Source organism: Acipenser ruthenus, chromosome 6 (assembly GCF_902713425.1).
Source record: "Acipenser ruthenus chromosome 6, fAciRut3.2 maternal haplotype, whole genome shotgun sequence".
Taxonomy (NCBI): Eukaryota; Metazoa; Chordata; class Actinopteri; order Acipenseriformes; family Acipenseridae; genus Acipenser; species Acipenser ruthenus.
Window position 1 is genome coordinate 20874578 of NC_081194.1, and position 17085 is coordinate 20891662.

Sequence of the window (17085 nt, forward strand, 5' to 3'; positions counted from 1 at the left end):
CGTAAAATCCAGTATGGCTGCCAAACCATGTCACCAATTGCGTTCATTCAGCTGTTTACATTAGTTCCCATTGGCGTCTACAACTCCGAAATTTCAAGAGTTTTCGTGCAACGGTATTCATTTTATGCAATTTTTAAAGTTTTGTTGGCAGAAAGAAAAATAATAAAAATCTTAACAACAACAACAGGCTTCCCAGCCATGGGCTTGGAAGCCTAATAACAGGCATTGAAATATTACAGTGAAAATACAAAGTTACACTTTCAAATTCTAAGCAAGTTACAAGCTTACCCAGTGCCATTAATAAATAAAAACAACTTAATTTTTTTTTTTACTTCAAATATTATAAATAGTTCCCAGATTGTCGTGAGACGCTGAAGATGAGCACAGAAAAGAATCCCAAGTTTGCTGTTGTTTACATTTCCTTTCTATGGCTCAGAGTCTAATCTACAGCCTTGTTACAAAACAGCACATTACCAGCGACGTTAACTTCGTCCTTGCCAAACTCATTGATCCGATCTTTAGGGGTGATTCTTATTGGTTTTCGGCATCTTTCACCCCTCCCCAAATGAAAAACAAAAAAAACTCAGACGTAGAAAATCAGCGTGTTTCTGTGTTATCATAGAAAATCAAATTGGTAATGTGATACGAAAAGGTAGCCCAAGTCTGCTTTGGGTTCATATATATGTAAAGGCCGGCCCTGGTCCTGGATTGCAGGCTGCCTTTTCTTTTTTGGGGCATTCACATATGAGAAAAGGCAGTCCTGGTCCGCCTTAAATCGCCAGTGTGAATGGGGTGTTAATGTTTCAAACAAAAGAAAACACAATTGGGCTGTTTAAACAAAAGGCCATCACCGAGACAGTGGGTAATTGAAGTGGACAGTCCACTTGCACTCATTTTGCAATGAAAGGAAGATAAACCCAATATTTGATTAATTAGTCTCAATTCAATTCAATTGACCTCAATTCAGGAGCAGTTCTCCAGCTTCTCCAGCTATCATATTCAGTTCCATCATATTTAACAAAGGCTACATCAGCAACAGAACCACTCAAATTCAATGTAAATATCATCAAAATTTAAGAGACCTGTAAAAAGGGAAAAAAAGGAAAAATACAATATTTTAACTTTGACTAAAACTACAATTAAAAACAACAAAAAATAATACTCCCAGAGAACCTCTTTCCACGAATATATTTATTACGGTAAAGCTTTTTAAATTTTCAGCCATATCATTAACCATAATTCAAGCTTGTATGTCAGCATCAGGCAGTACATATCCCTCATCAAGGATTTAATTAACACGTCAGTCACTTGTCAGTACAAATTATAGGAGGGGACCTGTGCTTCTAAATGCACTGTCACCTGTTTCTAACCAACAATTGGCATCCTTTCATATGTTTCCAAAATGAATATCCTGCTGGCTATGCATTGCCTGGACTCAAAAATAAAAACAGTACACAACTGAAACTGTAACTCTATTTTATAAATATTTAAGATGGTTGTGTTAATATAATGGTGTATACTAATGTTACAGTAACATCTGGTAAAATTGCATTTGCTTTGGATAAGGGAATTGGTGATTTGTTTAATGGTTAAAATAAAAAGAGGAAACAGAATAGGTGATCTCATTGGGTAAGTCGTTAAAGAAAAAAACAGGCCTGTTTTGGTCAGATCAACAACAAAATAAACAAACAAAAAATAAAACCATAGGCTTACATGTAAATACAGCTGCTTTATTCAGAGGAAGAGAACAATGTGATGAATATGAAATTATTGCTAACCAAGTCCATCCACATGAATTATATTTAATGTGTAACACTTCTTGAACTGCTTCTGACCCTATAGCAATTAAGAAACTTTTCTGAAATGGCCTTTTTTCATTTAGTGTTTTGTATATACACAACCCCAAAAATGGACCCCTTTACAGCCAAGCATTTTTGTCATGGATGTCACCCCACAGCCAAGCATTTTATTTACCACACTGTCTTTAACATGCTATAAAAAAATTATTTGAGACAGTAGAGTAAAAAAAAAACTTCACTATCAAACTAACATAATGAAAAAAAGACATGGCATAAAACAAATTGTTACTATTAATTTCATAGATTAAATCAAACAAGATAAAATAAACACAAAGTGAATATATACAGTAAAATACACAGCTTACTGTACATGGGATGTTACAGTTTATGCATGCATATGTTACGGTAAAATGTAAAATATTGGCAAATCTCAAGATTTACTGGTAAATGTCAACATTTACCAAGTAATGCGGTAAATGTCCGAAATAAACATGATAACGTGTTACTTCTGACATTTACCGGTAAATCTCAAGAATAACCAAGTGCCTTTACCAATAAGCTTTGGTAAATCATAAGATTAACCGGTAAATGTCCAAAAATCTATTTATTTCTTCATAATTCCAGACATTAACCACCTCAATTGGTAAATGTTGACAGTTACCAGTAAAACTTAAGATTTACCAGACATCAGGCAGCATCTTGCATCAAAACTCTGGGCGAACTGCACCAGCAAATGGCCTTGCTACAGGGTTAAAGACTGTGTCAATGTACTGTAGAGCTGTAAATCTGTGACTTGGAAGCATAATAAGTGAAACCTCCAATGTAGCCTCCCTACACCATAAATGAGTCCCCTCCAAAGCAGTCATATTCAATGTAGCCTCCCTACACCATAAATGAGTCCCCTCCAAAGCAGTCATATTCAATGTAGCCTCCCTACACCATAAATGAGTCCCCTCCAAAGCAGTCATATTCAATGTAGCCTCTCTACACCATAAATGAGTCCCCTCCAAAGCAGTCATATTCAATGAAGCCTCCCTACACCATAAATGAGTCCCCTCCAAAGCAGTCATATTCAATGTAGCCTCCCTACACCATAAATGAGTCCCCTCCAAAGCAGTCATATTCAATGATGTTGAATTGAGCAAACCATTCTCCTCCATACTCAATCATTAGTGGACAGATACAATCTTGATTCCTCAGTGAACAAAACAGGTACCCAATGATGGAGCTGCTAGCTCTGGTGATCAAATCAGTAATCAGCAAGTTCTTCGGTGTTGTGGGGTCAGTTGAGGAGCTGTGCTGGTCTTGACCTCAAACCATACTCATGCAGTCTGTTTCTCAAAGTTTAGTCGCTTAAATTCCTCACTGCCATAATGACGTGGTTGCCCTCCCACAATCTTGTCCAGGACGTCTAGTGTACATGGTTTGATAACGTGTCATGCTGTACTGACCAGCTATACATCTTTGTTTATATAAAGATTTCAGCATTAGAACAGCACTGGCAATCTGGACTTCAGTCAAAAATCTATGTCTGCCACCACCTGGCATCACTAGAAGCCATGATTCCTAAAGCAACAACTGATGTGATCACCTGAGCAGCTATGTTCCAATCTGAAGTTTAAATGTGGGCACCTGCTTTTAAGGAAGGTCAGCCGGTGCAAAATGCATTGTGTATTCTTGGGCAATTTGACATTAACAGCTTTATTCCTCAAGCAGAAATACAATAAATAAAATACCCATATTAGCAATTACTTCCTTATTTATTTGTCGGAAACATTAACAGTTAATGATATATCTGTGTGATCATCTGACTTCCTACCACAAAATATCTTGCTGTCAGTAATTAAAAGCTATATTTAAAAAGTAGGCCTACATGTTCTACTGGATGACAATTTTACACCTGAAGGCAAGATATGTTTTCTTTTTTTTCTGATTGCGTGTAGGTTTTGACATTTCCTAGTACTGAAACCATGGACAGGGGTCACAAATGGAGATTAGATAAAGAGGCATTCAGAACAGCAAATAGGAGGCACTTTTTTACACAGAGAATTGTGAGGGTCTGGAACCAACTCCACAGTAATGTTGCTGAAGCTGACACCCTGGGATCCTTCATGAAGCTCCTTGATGAGATTCTGGGATCAATAAGCTACTAACAACCAAACGAGCAAGATGGGCCGAATGGCCTCCTCTCGTTTGTAAACTTTTCTTATGTTCTTATGACAAATATCCTTATTAAAAACATTTCCATCTAGTAAGTACATGAAGCTACTTTTGTCTGTTCTCCTAAATCTGACAGTTAAGACTAGTTTTAATTTATGGAAAAGTTAAATATGACTTGTGAGCTGCTTCTGAGGGTAGTTACCAAGGCAGAGTCTCTTTTTGTTAAAGAATAGCACTGAGAGATTGAGCATCAACACTTTTTCACGAATGATTTTTTTTTTTTTTTTTTTTTTTTTACTATGAATAACCAAAATGAGGTTGGACACTCATGGGTTTAATGCTGCACTTTTAGAAGTACTGCATACAGGAAGCCATACAGTCTCATGTTTTCTTAAGAGAGGTAAGGTGTTATCTCTAGATAATTTCAGTTTCAGATACTGTAGCTCAAGTCTTTAATTACACCATTACAAATGTAGATGGAAATCTTTTGGCGCCAAGTATTTAAAATATCTGGGTTATGATAAAATACCTTATTTGTCCTTCCCTTCCCAAACCAAGCCGTTTAAGTGCTTTATTATCCCTCGCTGGGGACGTTGTCTGTACGTACGTCGCGCTTTATACAGTAGTTTTACATATAGTTAGAAAGCTGCTTATCATGTTGAGAAAGTTGCTTTGGACATTGTTTTCAGTTGGCTACAGAGTGTATGGTTACACTTACATTGAAACCACTGTAGATATTATGCTATTTATAAACTCCTGTGCAATATTCATGAACATTGAGTTTCCTCAGCCCGAGCTAATATGACTGGATTCTGTCGCTTACTCCCATTGAAACCAGCAATGCTGTTCAAACTTTTTTTGTTATGCCTCTGAAGAACGGAATAAAAATAATATTAATCAAAACTGATGCATATTAAAGTACAGTTCTACAGTTACAGAACATTTTTAAAAAAAGTTTCATTTTTTATTGCAGCATTTGTTGTTTTATCGTCGCTCTTGTTCTGACTGATGTTTGTCACGCAGTTATCAGTTGGCACCGTGACTCACAGACATAGGCTACAGTGGCTATGTAAAACATGTGACCTCTGCATCAAATGCATTATATCAATTTTGTAGTAAACTACCACGAATTACAAAGAAGCAATCAAATAAACATACAGCAAAGAACTAAAATGAACAACAAAAAAAACCTTGCAGATAATAGTTTTTAAAATAAATACCTTGTGTGGAACACAAGTTATTTTCTTAAACATGCCTAATTGGGCAATGAAACAACCTAACAGTCCAGAGTTTATAAATAAATAAATAATATGACAGTATACAGTACCAAAATTAGATTACAAATCCCAGAAAGTGAGAAAACATGAAAGTCTATGTAAAATTACGGAAGCAGAAAAACAATGCTACAGTAAATAATACAAATGCAAAAATGTATTTTTGCTGAACACAAAGTGTAAAACATCAGTATTGACAGACAGTATTTAGGCCTACATGAAAAAAGCAAGTCAAACTACAATATTACAGCACATTTACCATAATACTGAAATACTGCAGTGACTTTTTTATTTTGTATTTGTATATTTATTATTAAAGAGAGTGAATAGTAACAAGACCTATTTAAATAAATTTACGTAAACCTGATCTGTAATAACATATTTTATAAAATATAGTTATGCTGAAACCAAATGTTGAATTGTTGTTAAAGAGGATCATTGGTTAAAGGCAGTGAGAACGACGGCTTTCCTTTCAGTTATTGGAATTGGGTTAGCATTTAGTATTACAACTATATCACAGCAAATTAAGGTACCGTATATCGGTAAGTAAGGCTTTATAAATGATCAAATTACACGTCAGTGCAAAAATAAAAATAGCAAAATATCTGCTTTATTAAAACTTTTTAACAAGCCGATATTTATCTCTGTGGTCGTTTGCTATGGACCAAGCCTTAAAGATTGAGCCAGGTGGTGCAATCAGCATACATAGGCAAATACTTGTTTCATTACCCTTTAAGGGCATTCTTCAGCAAGTTACTGAGAGTATCAGGATTTGGGGAACATGGAGGCTTCAGTAAGACTGTCTTTAAACCCCAATTAGGTCATGGAGATTAACTTTTTAATGCCATAGATAGCTCAAATGTTATGTTACTGACATAATATTTTTTGTTATGTGAACTCTAGTTCACCTTAAACACAAGCGACAACTAAGAACCTTTAAACTAGCTTCTTTCAACACCCAGTGCCAAAAAAGACTAGTTTATTGTCTGTGCACCTGCAACCAAATACCTGTTCTTGTCCTTGCCGGAAGCTGTGTGCAGCATCAGGCAAGTGACCTTTTCTTCTAAATTAAAATGCAAATATCTGACAAACTTGTAGGTGTTGGGTAACTTGCTAAGTGTAAAAGCGTGCTGGCAATTGTATTGACTTCATTTATAGCTTGTACCGAGGACATAAATTAAATGTATCCATTTAATATTTTTACAAAAATATCAAGTGTGGAAAGAAAGATAAAATACATAAAATAAATATCTAAAGCAGGGGTGGTCAACTTCAGCCCTGGAGGGTCATCGTACGCCAGATTTAAGAGGTATAATTAAGTAATTTATTTAGCATCTGGATGGAGGTTTAATTGGTTCAGCTGAAAAATGAATAACAATCTAGTTTGGAAGGACCAGAGTTACCCATCCCAGGTCTAAAGCATTTGTATGTTTTTCAATTCTGGTGCAAATTTAAAAGACATGAAAGCGATAAAGATCACTGCTCATAAGGATTCTGCTGCAAACGTTGGATGCTGGCATTATTTGGTTAGTGCTAGACAATCCATGGAAAGTGAGAAAAGAAAAAGAAAAAACTGTTTTGTTAAGTATATTCCATCTGCAGTGTTGGACTTAAAAATGCTTCACAGCTATGTTATTTGTGGTCAATACAGCAAAGAAGAATAATTGTTTTTGTTTTTAGTAGTTCAAACTAACATTACAGTTAAAATGTAAGGTTGTAGTTAATGCATACCCCATAAGTTTGCACTCAAGTATGTACAATATTTATTAAAAGTACTCATGACTTCAAGGTAATGTTGCATTTTACTCACTCCAAGTACATTTTACTTACATAGTATCTAAATTGGAGCGCAAATTACACAATGACCCACAACCTTATATGGAGCGCTGCCTACAAGCTTCTAACATGTTTTATAATCTGAACATAACTTCAGGATGCATTCAGCAAGTCAGAAAATATTTGACTTTGAAATGACAAAATTAGCAGTATTGATATCATGATGATCACTTGTCATTTAGAAAAGTAGCACTTAGTACATCTTTGGCTTGGAGGACAGCATATTCTAACTTCTTTGCATGGTTCCTTACCTGTGTATCTGTTAATTTAAATTGTACTTTGGAGCACATCATACACCAGTGCTTCGTTTTTGAGGTTATATAATTTGAAGTCCAAAGGAGAAGATTATCATGCATCTTCACTTAGTCCATCACTGAAAGGCATTTCTTATCTGGGATTGGGTCTGTTTTTGGCACTACTATCTGTGGCACTACTCACTGAACACAGCACCTTGCATTGACAAAGCAGTAACAGCCTAAAGAACATAAAGAACATTGACCTTGGTCCACTTGACTTGTTCTTGAATGACCTAGAAGTAGATGAAGTGGTTGGTGACAGTAGATTAAAGTTGACATCAAAGTTTTACAATCTGTCTCCTTGTAAATATCACAGCTGCTATATGATGTTTGGTAAGTCAGGCCCCTTCACTATAGGAACACAATGGCAACATGTTCATTCAAGAACCAGCTAGAATGCTTGTGATCCATTTATTTCAAAACCACTATTAAATGTAAACATTATGCGATTGGCATGCAAGGATCAGATTCCTGTTTCTCCTTTTGTGATTCCACAGTATTTGGATGAGGATGAATGGAAGGCACAGAACTTGTTTATCAATATTGACTCAAATAAAAGGGGAACAAAAACACATTACAAGACAATTCAATTAGCTTTCTCTGACATCTTGGCCACATGATCCTTGACAAACATCAAGGCTTAGTGTTCCATTACTTTAGTTACAAGTTAATTATCGTTGAACAGATCCTCAGTTAAAACTGATCAACATATATATATATATATATATATATATATATATATATATATATATATATATATATATATATTTTTTTTTTTTTAAGTAGAATTTTTTTTGTTTTAAGTAATAACGTTTAATAACGTTTTTGGGCGGCCATTGTTTACTTAATGATGAATAGCCTTTCCATTCTCCTTTTGCATTACAACATATTTTATACCTTTTTTCTGTAACTTTTGTTACAAAATGTGCTAACCACAATTCAAATGTCTTCACACTGAAAGCTTTTTTTTTATTATTATTTTTTAATCAAAGATCAATAAAAGTGCAGTGTTTTGTCAGGTTACAAAAAAAGGTTTTCATGTAAATGCTGTATTGAAGCTTTCCCACAGCTAAGATGCAATTCTTAAGAAAAAGTCTGGTTTGATAGTTAAGGAAAAATATTCGTTTGAATTCGCCTAATAACAGGAGCATATTTTCAGTAAGCAAAAAAAGACAAATAAGCTGTTTTTTTGCAAGCCCCTTGCCACCACAGTGTTCTATCTGTCTTATACTACTACACATCTAACACCAATCCCACCATTCTGTTTGTTCCAACAAAAAATGTATTTGAATAAATGTTATATATTACCATTCAATCAAGCACTGCTTAGACACCCTTTTGTTTTTCTTTCTTATAAAACCTATAATGGCTTGAAATGTGTTAGAACAATTGTCTAAAATGTCACAGACCTTAATGATCACCCTTGTGGAATTTATGGAGATTTCCAAATAACATTTATGAGGTTATTTGGTATGTATTATGTACCTCTGTGCAGTCAAATATAGTGTATGAATCACCATTGTCTTAGAAAAAACACAGCAATCTATTTTTTACAAACATGAAAGTGTAGAGGAGACTGCTGATCTCACAATTACTATGCAGCTGCAGGACCTTGTTATGCAAGACACAAACGGATGTGGCCTGTGCACATCCCACACTGGACAGCCCCACCACGAGTAAGTCAGTTCTGATAATAGGACAGTAGTTTTCAGTCTTTAAAGCACACATGGGTCCTTCAGAGTCTGAAGCAGGTGGTATGGTAATCAATTAATAAAGCAATGTCAAAAAGGTTTAATGACACTTTTCCACAAACAGGTGTTCAAAATGTAGGTCAAATCAGTGTAGATAAGATACAAACCTGTTGTTATCTGAACTACTGCATACAGTACAGTAACATTGGCAAGATATTTCTTAGAAATACATCAGATGCATTTCCCAGACATGAATGCACAGGAATCCAACCCCATTGCAAAAATCACTTATAGTCACTTATAGTGCACTTACACTTACAACTCAGACCTGAGCTGGCTTAGGGTTGATCAGATTAAAAGATTCATATCATTTCAGTCACCAGTTTGGCAATGTATGCACGCAAAGCCCCTGAACTTCAGTGCGTGCCCGATGACATTATATTGACCACCCCTTGCGTGAAGACATTTCACCTCCCCAGAACACAGAGGTGGAAGTGTTTAAATTTCATGGCAAATTAAACAAATACAACTTCCCTTTATGTCCTGTAAATACATATTCACCCAGCCATCGGTCTTGGAACCGACGGCATTCACTATTTCTTCTTTTTTACATCTGACATTTTGAGATTAACAAAAACTAGAATAAGAAAAAACAGTACCATTGTATGGAATAAGAAAGCTCACAAGAGTGGGATAAACCAATGAGGGGTTGGGGGGTGGGGGGGCAGAGGTTTGAGGGAGAGTGGCAGCTGACAGCAGGGATGGTTGAAAGGAAGAGTCTGAGGGGAACTACTTCGCGTTTTTTTGTCTGTTAATTCCTATTATGCCTCCTCTATTAGACTGTCTCCTGCGATCACTTAATATGATTTGGTTTTATGTATCGGAGAGTTCAGCTTTTAATGGCAAGACAGCTTGCGGGCCGTGCTTGGCCTGCGGGCTGTAGTTTGGACAGCTCTGCCCTAGAGCATGAATGATTTTGCTGGCACATTTACAATACTGACAAAGTCTTTCCATGCTGTCCCAGACATTATATAGGCCCTAATAGATGTGGAGAACTATGGTGGATAGAGGTGGCAATACTGTCTCCAGGCGTATTCTTCACAAGACTTAACTTGTCCTAAAACTAAAATAGTAAACTTTAAAACGACACCAATTGCTTGATGAAGAAAGTACAAAAGACACATTGCAAGCCAGAGCTGCAGTTTCACATCATTTTGGCAGGCCAGCTTAATTTGCAATGCAAATGTACCTAGGATAAGCAAATTGCTATTCATTGCCTATGCCTTTCATGTCTAATATTTGTCATCAATCCTGATCAGTAACATTATCTGCTAACGGAAACCATAGAAAATTGATTTGCTGACTGAAAACCCAAACTTTTAAAACACCACAGTCAAAGCCTTTACGTACTTTACTCACTCTCACTTGGTGTTTTAAAAGCAAGAGTTACCTTCAAGCAACCTTATTATTTTACTTCTATACAGTGATAGCTTTGCAATAAATTATCCAAATTTACTTCAGAAACATAGAAAATTGCTCTTTAAGGGATACTTTATAATGCAATAGTAGTCCCAACTATAAAATAAGTGGATGACATAATGGTGATCAGTGGAGATGCTATGGCCAAAAAGCTAATATTTTAATCCACTGCAAACTCCAGTCTGCCAGGTTACTCAGTTATGCTGTATAACTTTGATATTATCATATTTTTTAAATCTTTTTTTAAAAACATACCAGGGAGAATGGTTGAACAGCATTGTATTTCTACATAAAATATACACATATTTAATATAAATAATATTATACTTTAAAAAATTGGGAATTATCAGAGATAATGGAACATTACATAAAACACACATTACTGTACTTCCCTATGTTTGGTATCATTGTTTATGAAGCTTCAGATTGCACCTGGTTTCACCACTGTGTCTGTTGTATTTTAGTATCTCTAAAAAAAAGGTTTGATAATGGATTTGTTTGTAGTGGAGGTGGAACCTTTCTCAACAGGTAACTATGAAAAGGTTAAAGATAATTAACATCACCATGAGTCAAAGAAAAGACAAAGCCAGTGAACACACACAAAGAAAGAAAGTGAAAATAAACTTCTTATGAAGCCTTACTGCCACACCACATGGAAAAGTGGGGCATGTTGAGTCCTGTCCATGACATTATTTATTTAATTACATTGTATTGCATGACATTATGAGAAGACAGGAGATAAAACTGGTTCTGCAGTTTCTTGGAAACTTTTACCAGACACAACTTGTAGGGGAGAGGTCCAAAGAACAGTAGCACGTGCAGTATCACAGAGAAAACTGCATCTGACATTAAAAGAAAAAACTTAGGTGCCTTACCATCCCTAAAAAATGGGTAGGGGATTTTCATGAATACATGCAGCAGGAGCTCCAAGCCTCAAACCAAACACTTCTAACCCCCATGACTTTGCCTGTATTTATTTGTCTAAAGCGGGGTCAGGTTGTTTTTACTTTTCCCTGTTAAGTTAAGCCATATGGTTGCAATAGAAAGCTAATTACTGATTTCACATATTGAGAATGAGATGAGTAAGGCCTTGTGACGGGGTTCACCCCGCCCCTGTATTATTATTATTGGTATATTTGTATGTTTTGTATTATTACACCATGTAACAAATTATTTTTTTTTTTGGATCCTGGGTATATAAGTGTTATTTCCTAATTGCTTATGCCTCAAAAGTACAGAAAATGGCTATTATTCCCCACAAACTTTGCTATTGTGACCAGGACAGTGATATTTTGAAATGTACCTATTTTCCAGAACATTCCAGATAGATTCAGTGCTGAGTAAACTTGGAGTAACTTCTAGAACTTTCTAGAACTTTCCAGTAATATAAATAGTAGTATAAATACAGGGGCCTTAAGCCCACCAGTTCAGTTTAGTTCCAGCTGCCTAAGTGGATACATATCTGCATTTTTCTGAGATGGCATCAAGGTCATAGGAGACTTCAAAATGGTGGCATTCCTGATGGGTCTCCAAGGCGGTTTTACCAAGTTTCCCTGCTAGCTTTGCCTTTGGGACAGCAGGGACACCAAGGCGCACTACCACAGGCGGGACTGGCCACAGCGGACTGAGTTCTCTGTAGGGAGGAACAACGTCAAGAGGGAGCCACTGGTGGACCCCCGGAAGGTGCTGATGCCACCACTGCACATCAAATTGGGCCTTATGAAACAATTTGTCAGAGCTCTAGATAAGGAGTCGGCAGCCTTCAAGTACCTTCAAGACTTCTTCCCTAAGCTGTCTGAGGCAAAGGTCAAAGCCGGTGTCTTCGTCGGACCACAGATAAAGAAGATCCTGGAGTGCAATGAATTCCCCAAGAAGCTCATTAGTAAGGAGAAAGCGGCTTGGAACAGCTTTGTCGCAGTGGTTCGGGGCTTCCCGGGCAATCACAAGGCCGAAAACTATGTGGAGCTGGTTGAGACTCTGGTGAAGAACTACGGCACAATGGGCTGTAGGATGTCCCTTAAAGTCCATATCCTTGATGCTCATCTTGATAAATTCAAAGGAGAACATGGGAGCGTACTCGGAGGAGCAAGGCGAGCGCTTCCACCAGGATATACTGGACCTTGAACGCCGCTACCAAGGACAGTATAACGAGAACATGATGGGACACTACATTTGGGGGCTGATTCGTGAAAGTGATTTACAGTATAATCGTAAATCTCGAAAAACTACTCACTTCTAAATCTTTTGTAGTCATTTTTGTATTACTTTAGTATAAATACATGTTAATTTGGATTCATATGTTGTTTTTTTCTGACTTTATGTGAACGAAAAGACACAAATTCGCCCGTTTTCTCATTGGAAATAGGTAAATTTCAAAATATCACTGTCCTGGTCACAAAAGCAAAGTTTGTGGGGAATAATAGCCATTTTCTATACTTTTGAGGCATAAGCAATTAGGAAATAACACTTACTACCCAGGAACAAAAATTGTGTTACATAGTGTTATTATTATTATATTATGATTTATTGTATTAGTATTGTTGCGGCGCGGACAAAAGCCGCCACCATTATGTGTTATTGTTTTTGTGTGTTTTTAGAACCTAGTGAAGATGCGTGACTGATCAGCTACTGAGTATTTAATGAGCTGACAGTCGCACATCATTTTTAAACTCGTGCAGACTCTGGCCGAGGGGTAATAAGATAATAACTAGCTAGTTAACCCCTCGCCCAGAATATAAAAGCCCTGCAGATTGGCTGCACGGGGTTGGATGTTCAGAGGAGGAACGAGAGCGAGAGAGAAAGAGAAAATTAAAAACAAAAAGTACAGGATCAGTGAAGGCATTTGCCCAGCCTGACCTGTATTGGCTGTTCGATTTTTGTGTTCGTGATTTTGTTTTGTTTAAATATTTATTTTGCTCTGTGAGCAGTGTTTTTGTGTTTAAACTTTTTATTTTATTTTTGTATTTAATTAAACGGCGCGCTGCGTCTTTTTGCCCTGCAGTACTGCCTGTGTTTTCTTTTCTGTTCCTGAACCTGTCACCACCCACACGCCACACAAAGCCATCTGTGGCAGGCCTATATCTTGACATTTTGGACACAAATTTTGGATTGTGGCGATTATGGAAGAAGATGTTGCTAATATTATGCATTGTAAGGTCCCCCCAGGCCTTGATATGCAGAGCTACAAACAACTAGTGACAGACAGTTGAACCACTTGTGGCCAGGTACACTTGATTACATTGGGGATATTGCATTATATTTTTATTTAATGAAACGTGTACTTTAGAAAGCTGACTGGTTTCCAATTTTTTGACAGATACATAAGATTCATGGTCAGACCTGTAGTTCTTGCAGGAGAAGACGACCCTGCCCATATGCAATACAAAATCGAAATATGCACTGCCACCAAACAGCGAGGGAACAGAAAGAGTAAGCATTAGATAGAGTCCTTATTTGTGTATCTTGATATTTAAATTGCTCCTTTCAGAGCCGTCAGGCAAGATTAGTGTTTTAATAAGTATGTAGCAACCAGATAACTAAAAATGTTGGGATGTTTTTATATGTATATAAAACGTAACTGGGCCATGACCGGTTTCACACAAATAACAGTAGCAGGTGAGCAAGAAAGTTATATCACACTCTGCTTAAGCAACTTTTACTGGGGATATGACTGCCAAGTGGAATTATAGTAATGTATTATTTAATTCACACCCTTGTGTAGGTTGACAGATGGTGGTTCCCTTTGCTTTAAATCATTGCAACATTTGCCACCAATATACTACCTATTCCTTACATTTACAGATTCAGGAAGTTAATAGTTCCTCTATTCAATCGCCGTTTACTTTATTTCCTAGTGAAAGTTTTGTTTAAAACAAAATGTTCCCCAATGTGTTTTTCTAAATGTATAACTAAAAATGAGGGTAAAAAGTACTTTGTAAATGTAGTATTTCCCCCACAAAAAACCTAATCAGCTTTAAAAGGCTTCATATTGCACATGTAAACATTTTTGGGGGAAAGAAGATCATCATTACCATTACCAGCATAGACTAGCAGTGCTGTCAAAACAGGCAAATAAAAAAAATGGACTTGCAGCAATCAGGTTTTTTTCTATCCATAGTTCCAAATATGTAATCATTAGAACTCTGCCAAAGGTTTTCTCGTGGGAAAGTATCCCTAAGGTTTCACAGCAAGGTTCTTTCAGGAATCTTGACTTTCAGGTTGTTCACATTCCTTAAGTAATACTATAAAATTGCTCTGCATATTACAAGTTTTAACTTGTCCATTATTGAGAAACACACATTATGTCCTCATGAAAAACATGAATGTGCACTTCAGATAATGTACAGACAGGACTGGTGAGTGAGAGATATGACATCCTTCAACTTTTATCTGTTTTCTTTTTTTTTACAATGAGCAGACAGCTAACAGCATGCCGAGACAGGCATGATCTATACGTCTTAGTACTATCGTTGCCCACTTGTTCTGAATAAACTCCTTGTATTATAATCTGTCTGGAATCCCATACATCTGGGAACTGTCAGGGCAACCTACCTTGTTAACTGGCATGTTTAGACTTTACTTATATCAGCAGTTCCCAAACCTTTTTTTAACCCAACACCAACTTTTTGAACTCCATTATACACAGTGGCCCACTTTAGCAATCAGTGTAAAAATGAAAAAAAAAATTAATCTGTTTATTGCTAAACATGTAAAAAAACATTAACTTAAAGTGACATCACATCTTCCTCTGCCTTTATATAGGACTTTTCAAACACATTCACACACAGTGCTTTGGTACATAGTCTATAACAATTGAATCCTTAAGGACTAGCGACTTTGGTCTTCTGTATTTTATCTTTACAAAAACACAACAAAAAAAAAAAAAATCTAAGTAGACTGAAGCTTTCTGAAGGTTGAACTTACCTGGAAGTATTTAAGCACTACTGGTTCAATCTACTCTGTTCAATCAGCCGATAACCAGAGTACGGCACAGTATAGCTAATGATGAAATGGATCTATGGACAGAATTTTTTTTTTATTAAATATACAGAATTCAAAGAAAAAACAGATACCTCAGCAATTGGATTGTGTTTGGCGATAGACATGTGGTTCAATTATAGAGATGGTCTTTAGACAGCTAGTCCTAATACATTGATGGTGTTTAACTGAAGTCTGGCTGTACTGTTATCAAAATGATGCTTTCTTTTATGAACAAAAAAAATAAACCTTTTCCAATAACAATTATTCTAGATTTAGGGGACCTACATTAAAAACTCAGGTTCAAACTGAAATAGGAACTGGGACTTTGACACATTAACATATTTGAGAGGTCATGTTATGTAGCAGCATGTTACAGAATTAATATGTAGCTAAGCACACTGCTGACAGGAAATAGGCCTACCGAATGAACCGCTGGTTGCTATAGTATTCCAGTCAACAAACAGAAGCCCAGATTAAAATATAAAACTCCTACTGCAAATGTAGCAATGCTATTTGATGGGGATGGGTATTAGGACTGAGGGTCTGTATTGCAATACTGAAGTCAATATTGCGATATGCATTGCAATACACATTGGAATTCAATGCCGAAGTTGATTTTTTGCTACCAAAATAAATCTATAAAACTGTGCTTTGTCATTTTTTTTTATGGACTTTAAAGTATTAGAATGTAATATGACAAATTAAACTCTAAAGTAACTAATTTTTGTTGGATCCTCTGATGTATGTGCATGTGCTTCCAATTTGAAAAATAGAAAAACAGTGCTGGTTTGAAAGCTATTTAAAATTCTCTAAAACACAATTTTTTATTTATATATAATGTCTTTATTTTCATTTTATATTAAAACATGTTTTTCAAAAGTGCATCCTACGACTGTTGACATGGGTTTAAAGCTGCTTTATATATCAATATATCAGTCAGTGCAGAGAAAATGACTGTCCTTGCTTTAAAGATTTAATGTATATATGTGTATATATATATATATATATATATATATATATATATATATATATATACACACACACACACACAGTGGTTTGCAGAAGTATTCACCTCCCTGCAAAGTTTTCACATTTTGTTGGCACCTGAGCGTACTCCACAACGCTTTCAAATTAGACTTTACATGCAGAATCTATACAAACATTGATAAAGTTAAAAAATGTATATAGAATATAAATAAGTAAGATTTACAGAGAAAAACAGATTAATCTCAGTTGCATAAGTATTCAACCCCTTTGCTACTGCAGCCCTAAATCAGCTCAGGTGCAAATGATTTGTTTGAAAGGTCACAAAATTAGTGAAATGGTTTCAGCCTGTGTGTACTCAAAGTGGGTTAACTTGTAGATAATCTCCTTCAGGTATACAAAGACTTTCAAGCTGCAACTCACCTAGTGATCCAACAAAGCAACCATGAAGACCAAGGAGCTTTCGAAACAAGTCAGGGATAAAGTGGTAGAGAGGCACAGAGCAGGAAACTGGTTCAGGATGTCACTGTGAAGCCAACAATGACCTTGAGAGATCTGCAAAGTTCTGTGTCTGAGATGGGAGTCA

The 17085-nt window shown here is 36.2% G+C and overlaps 1 protein-coding gene and 1 pseudogene across 1 annotated transcript in view; both read right to left on the reverse strand.

The window, feature by feature from the left end:
• The window catches only part of LOC117411252 (jouberin-like), a 67219-nt gene that overhangs the window by 15461 nt on the left and 34673 nt on the right, over positions 1-17085 (reverse strand). Inside the window, exon 3 of the mRNA XM_059025934.1 lies at positions 15459-15475. Within this exon, the coding sequence (XP_058881917.1) occupies positions 15459-15475 (17 nt within the window). The remainder of the gene's footprint in view (positions 1-15458; positions 15476-17085) is intronic.
• The window catches only part of LOC117962846 (jouberin-like), a 58211-nt pseudogene that overhangs the window by 1930 nt on the left and 39196 nt on the right, over positions 1-17085 (reverse strand).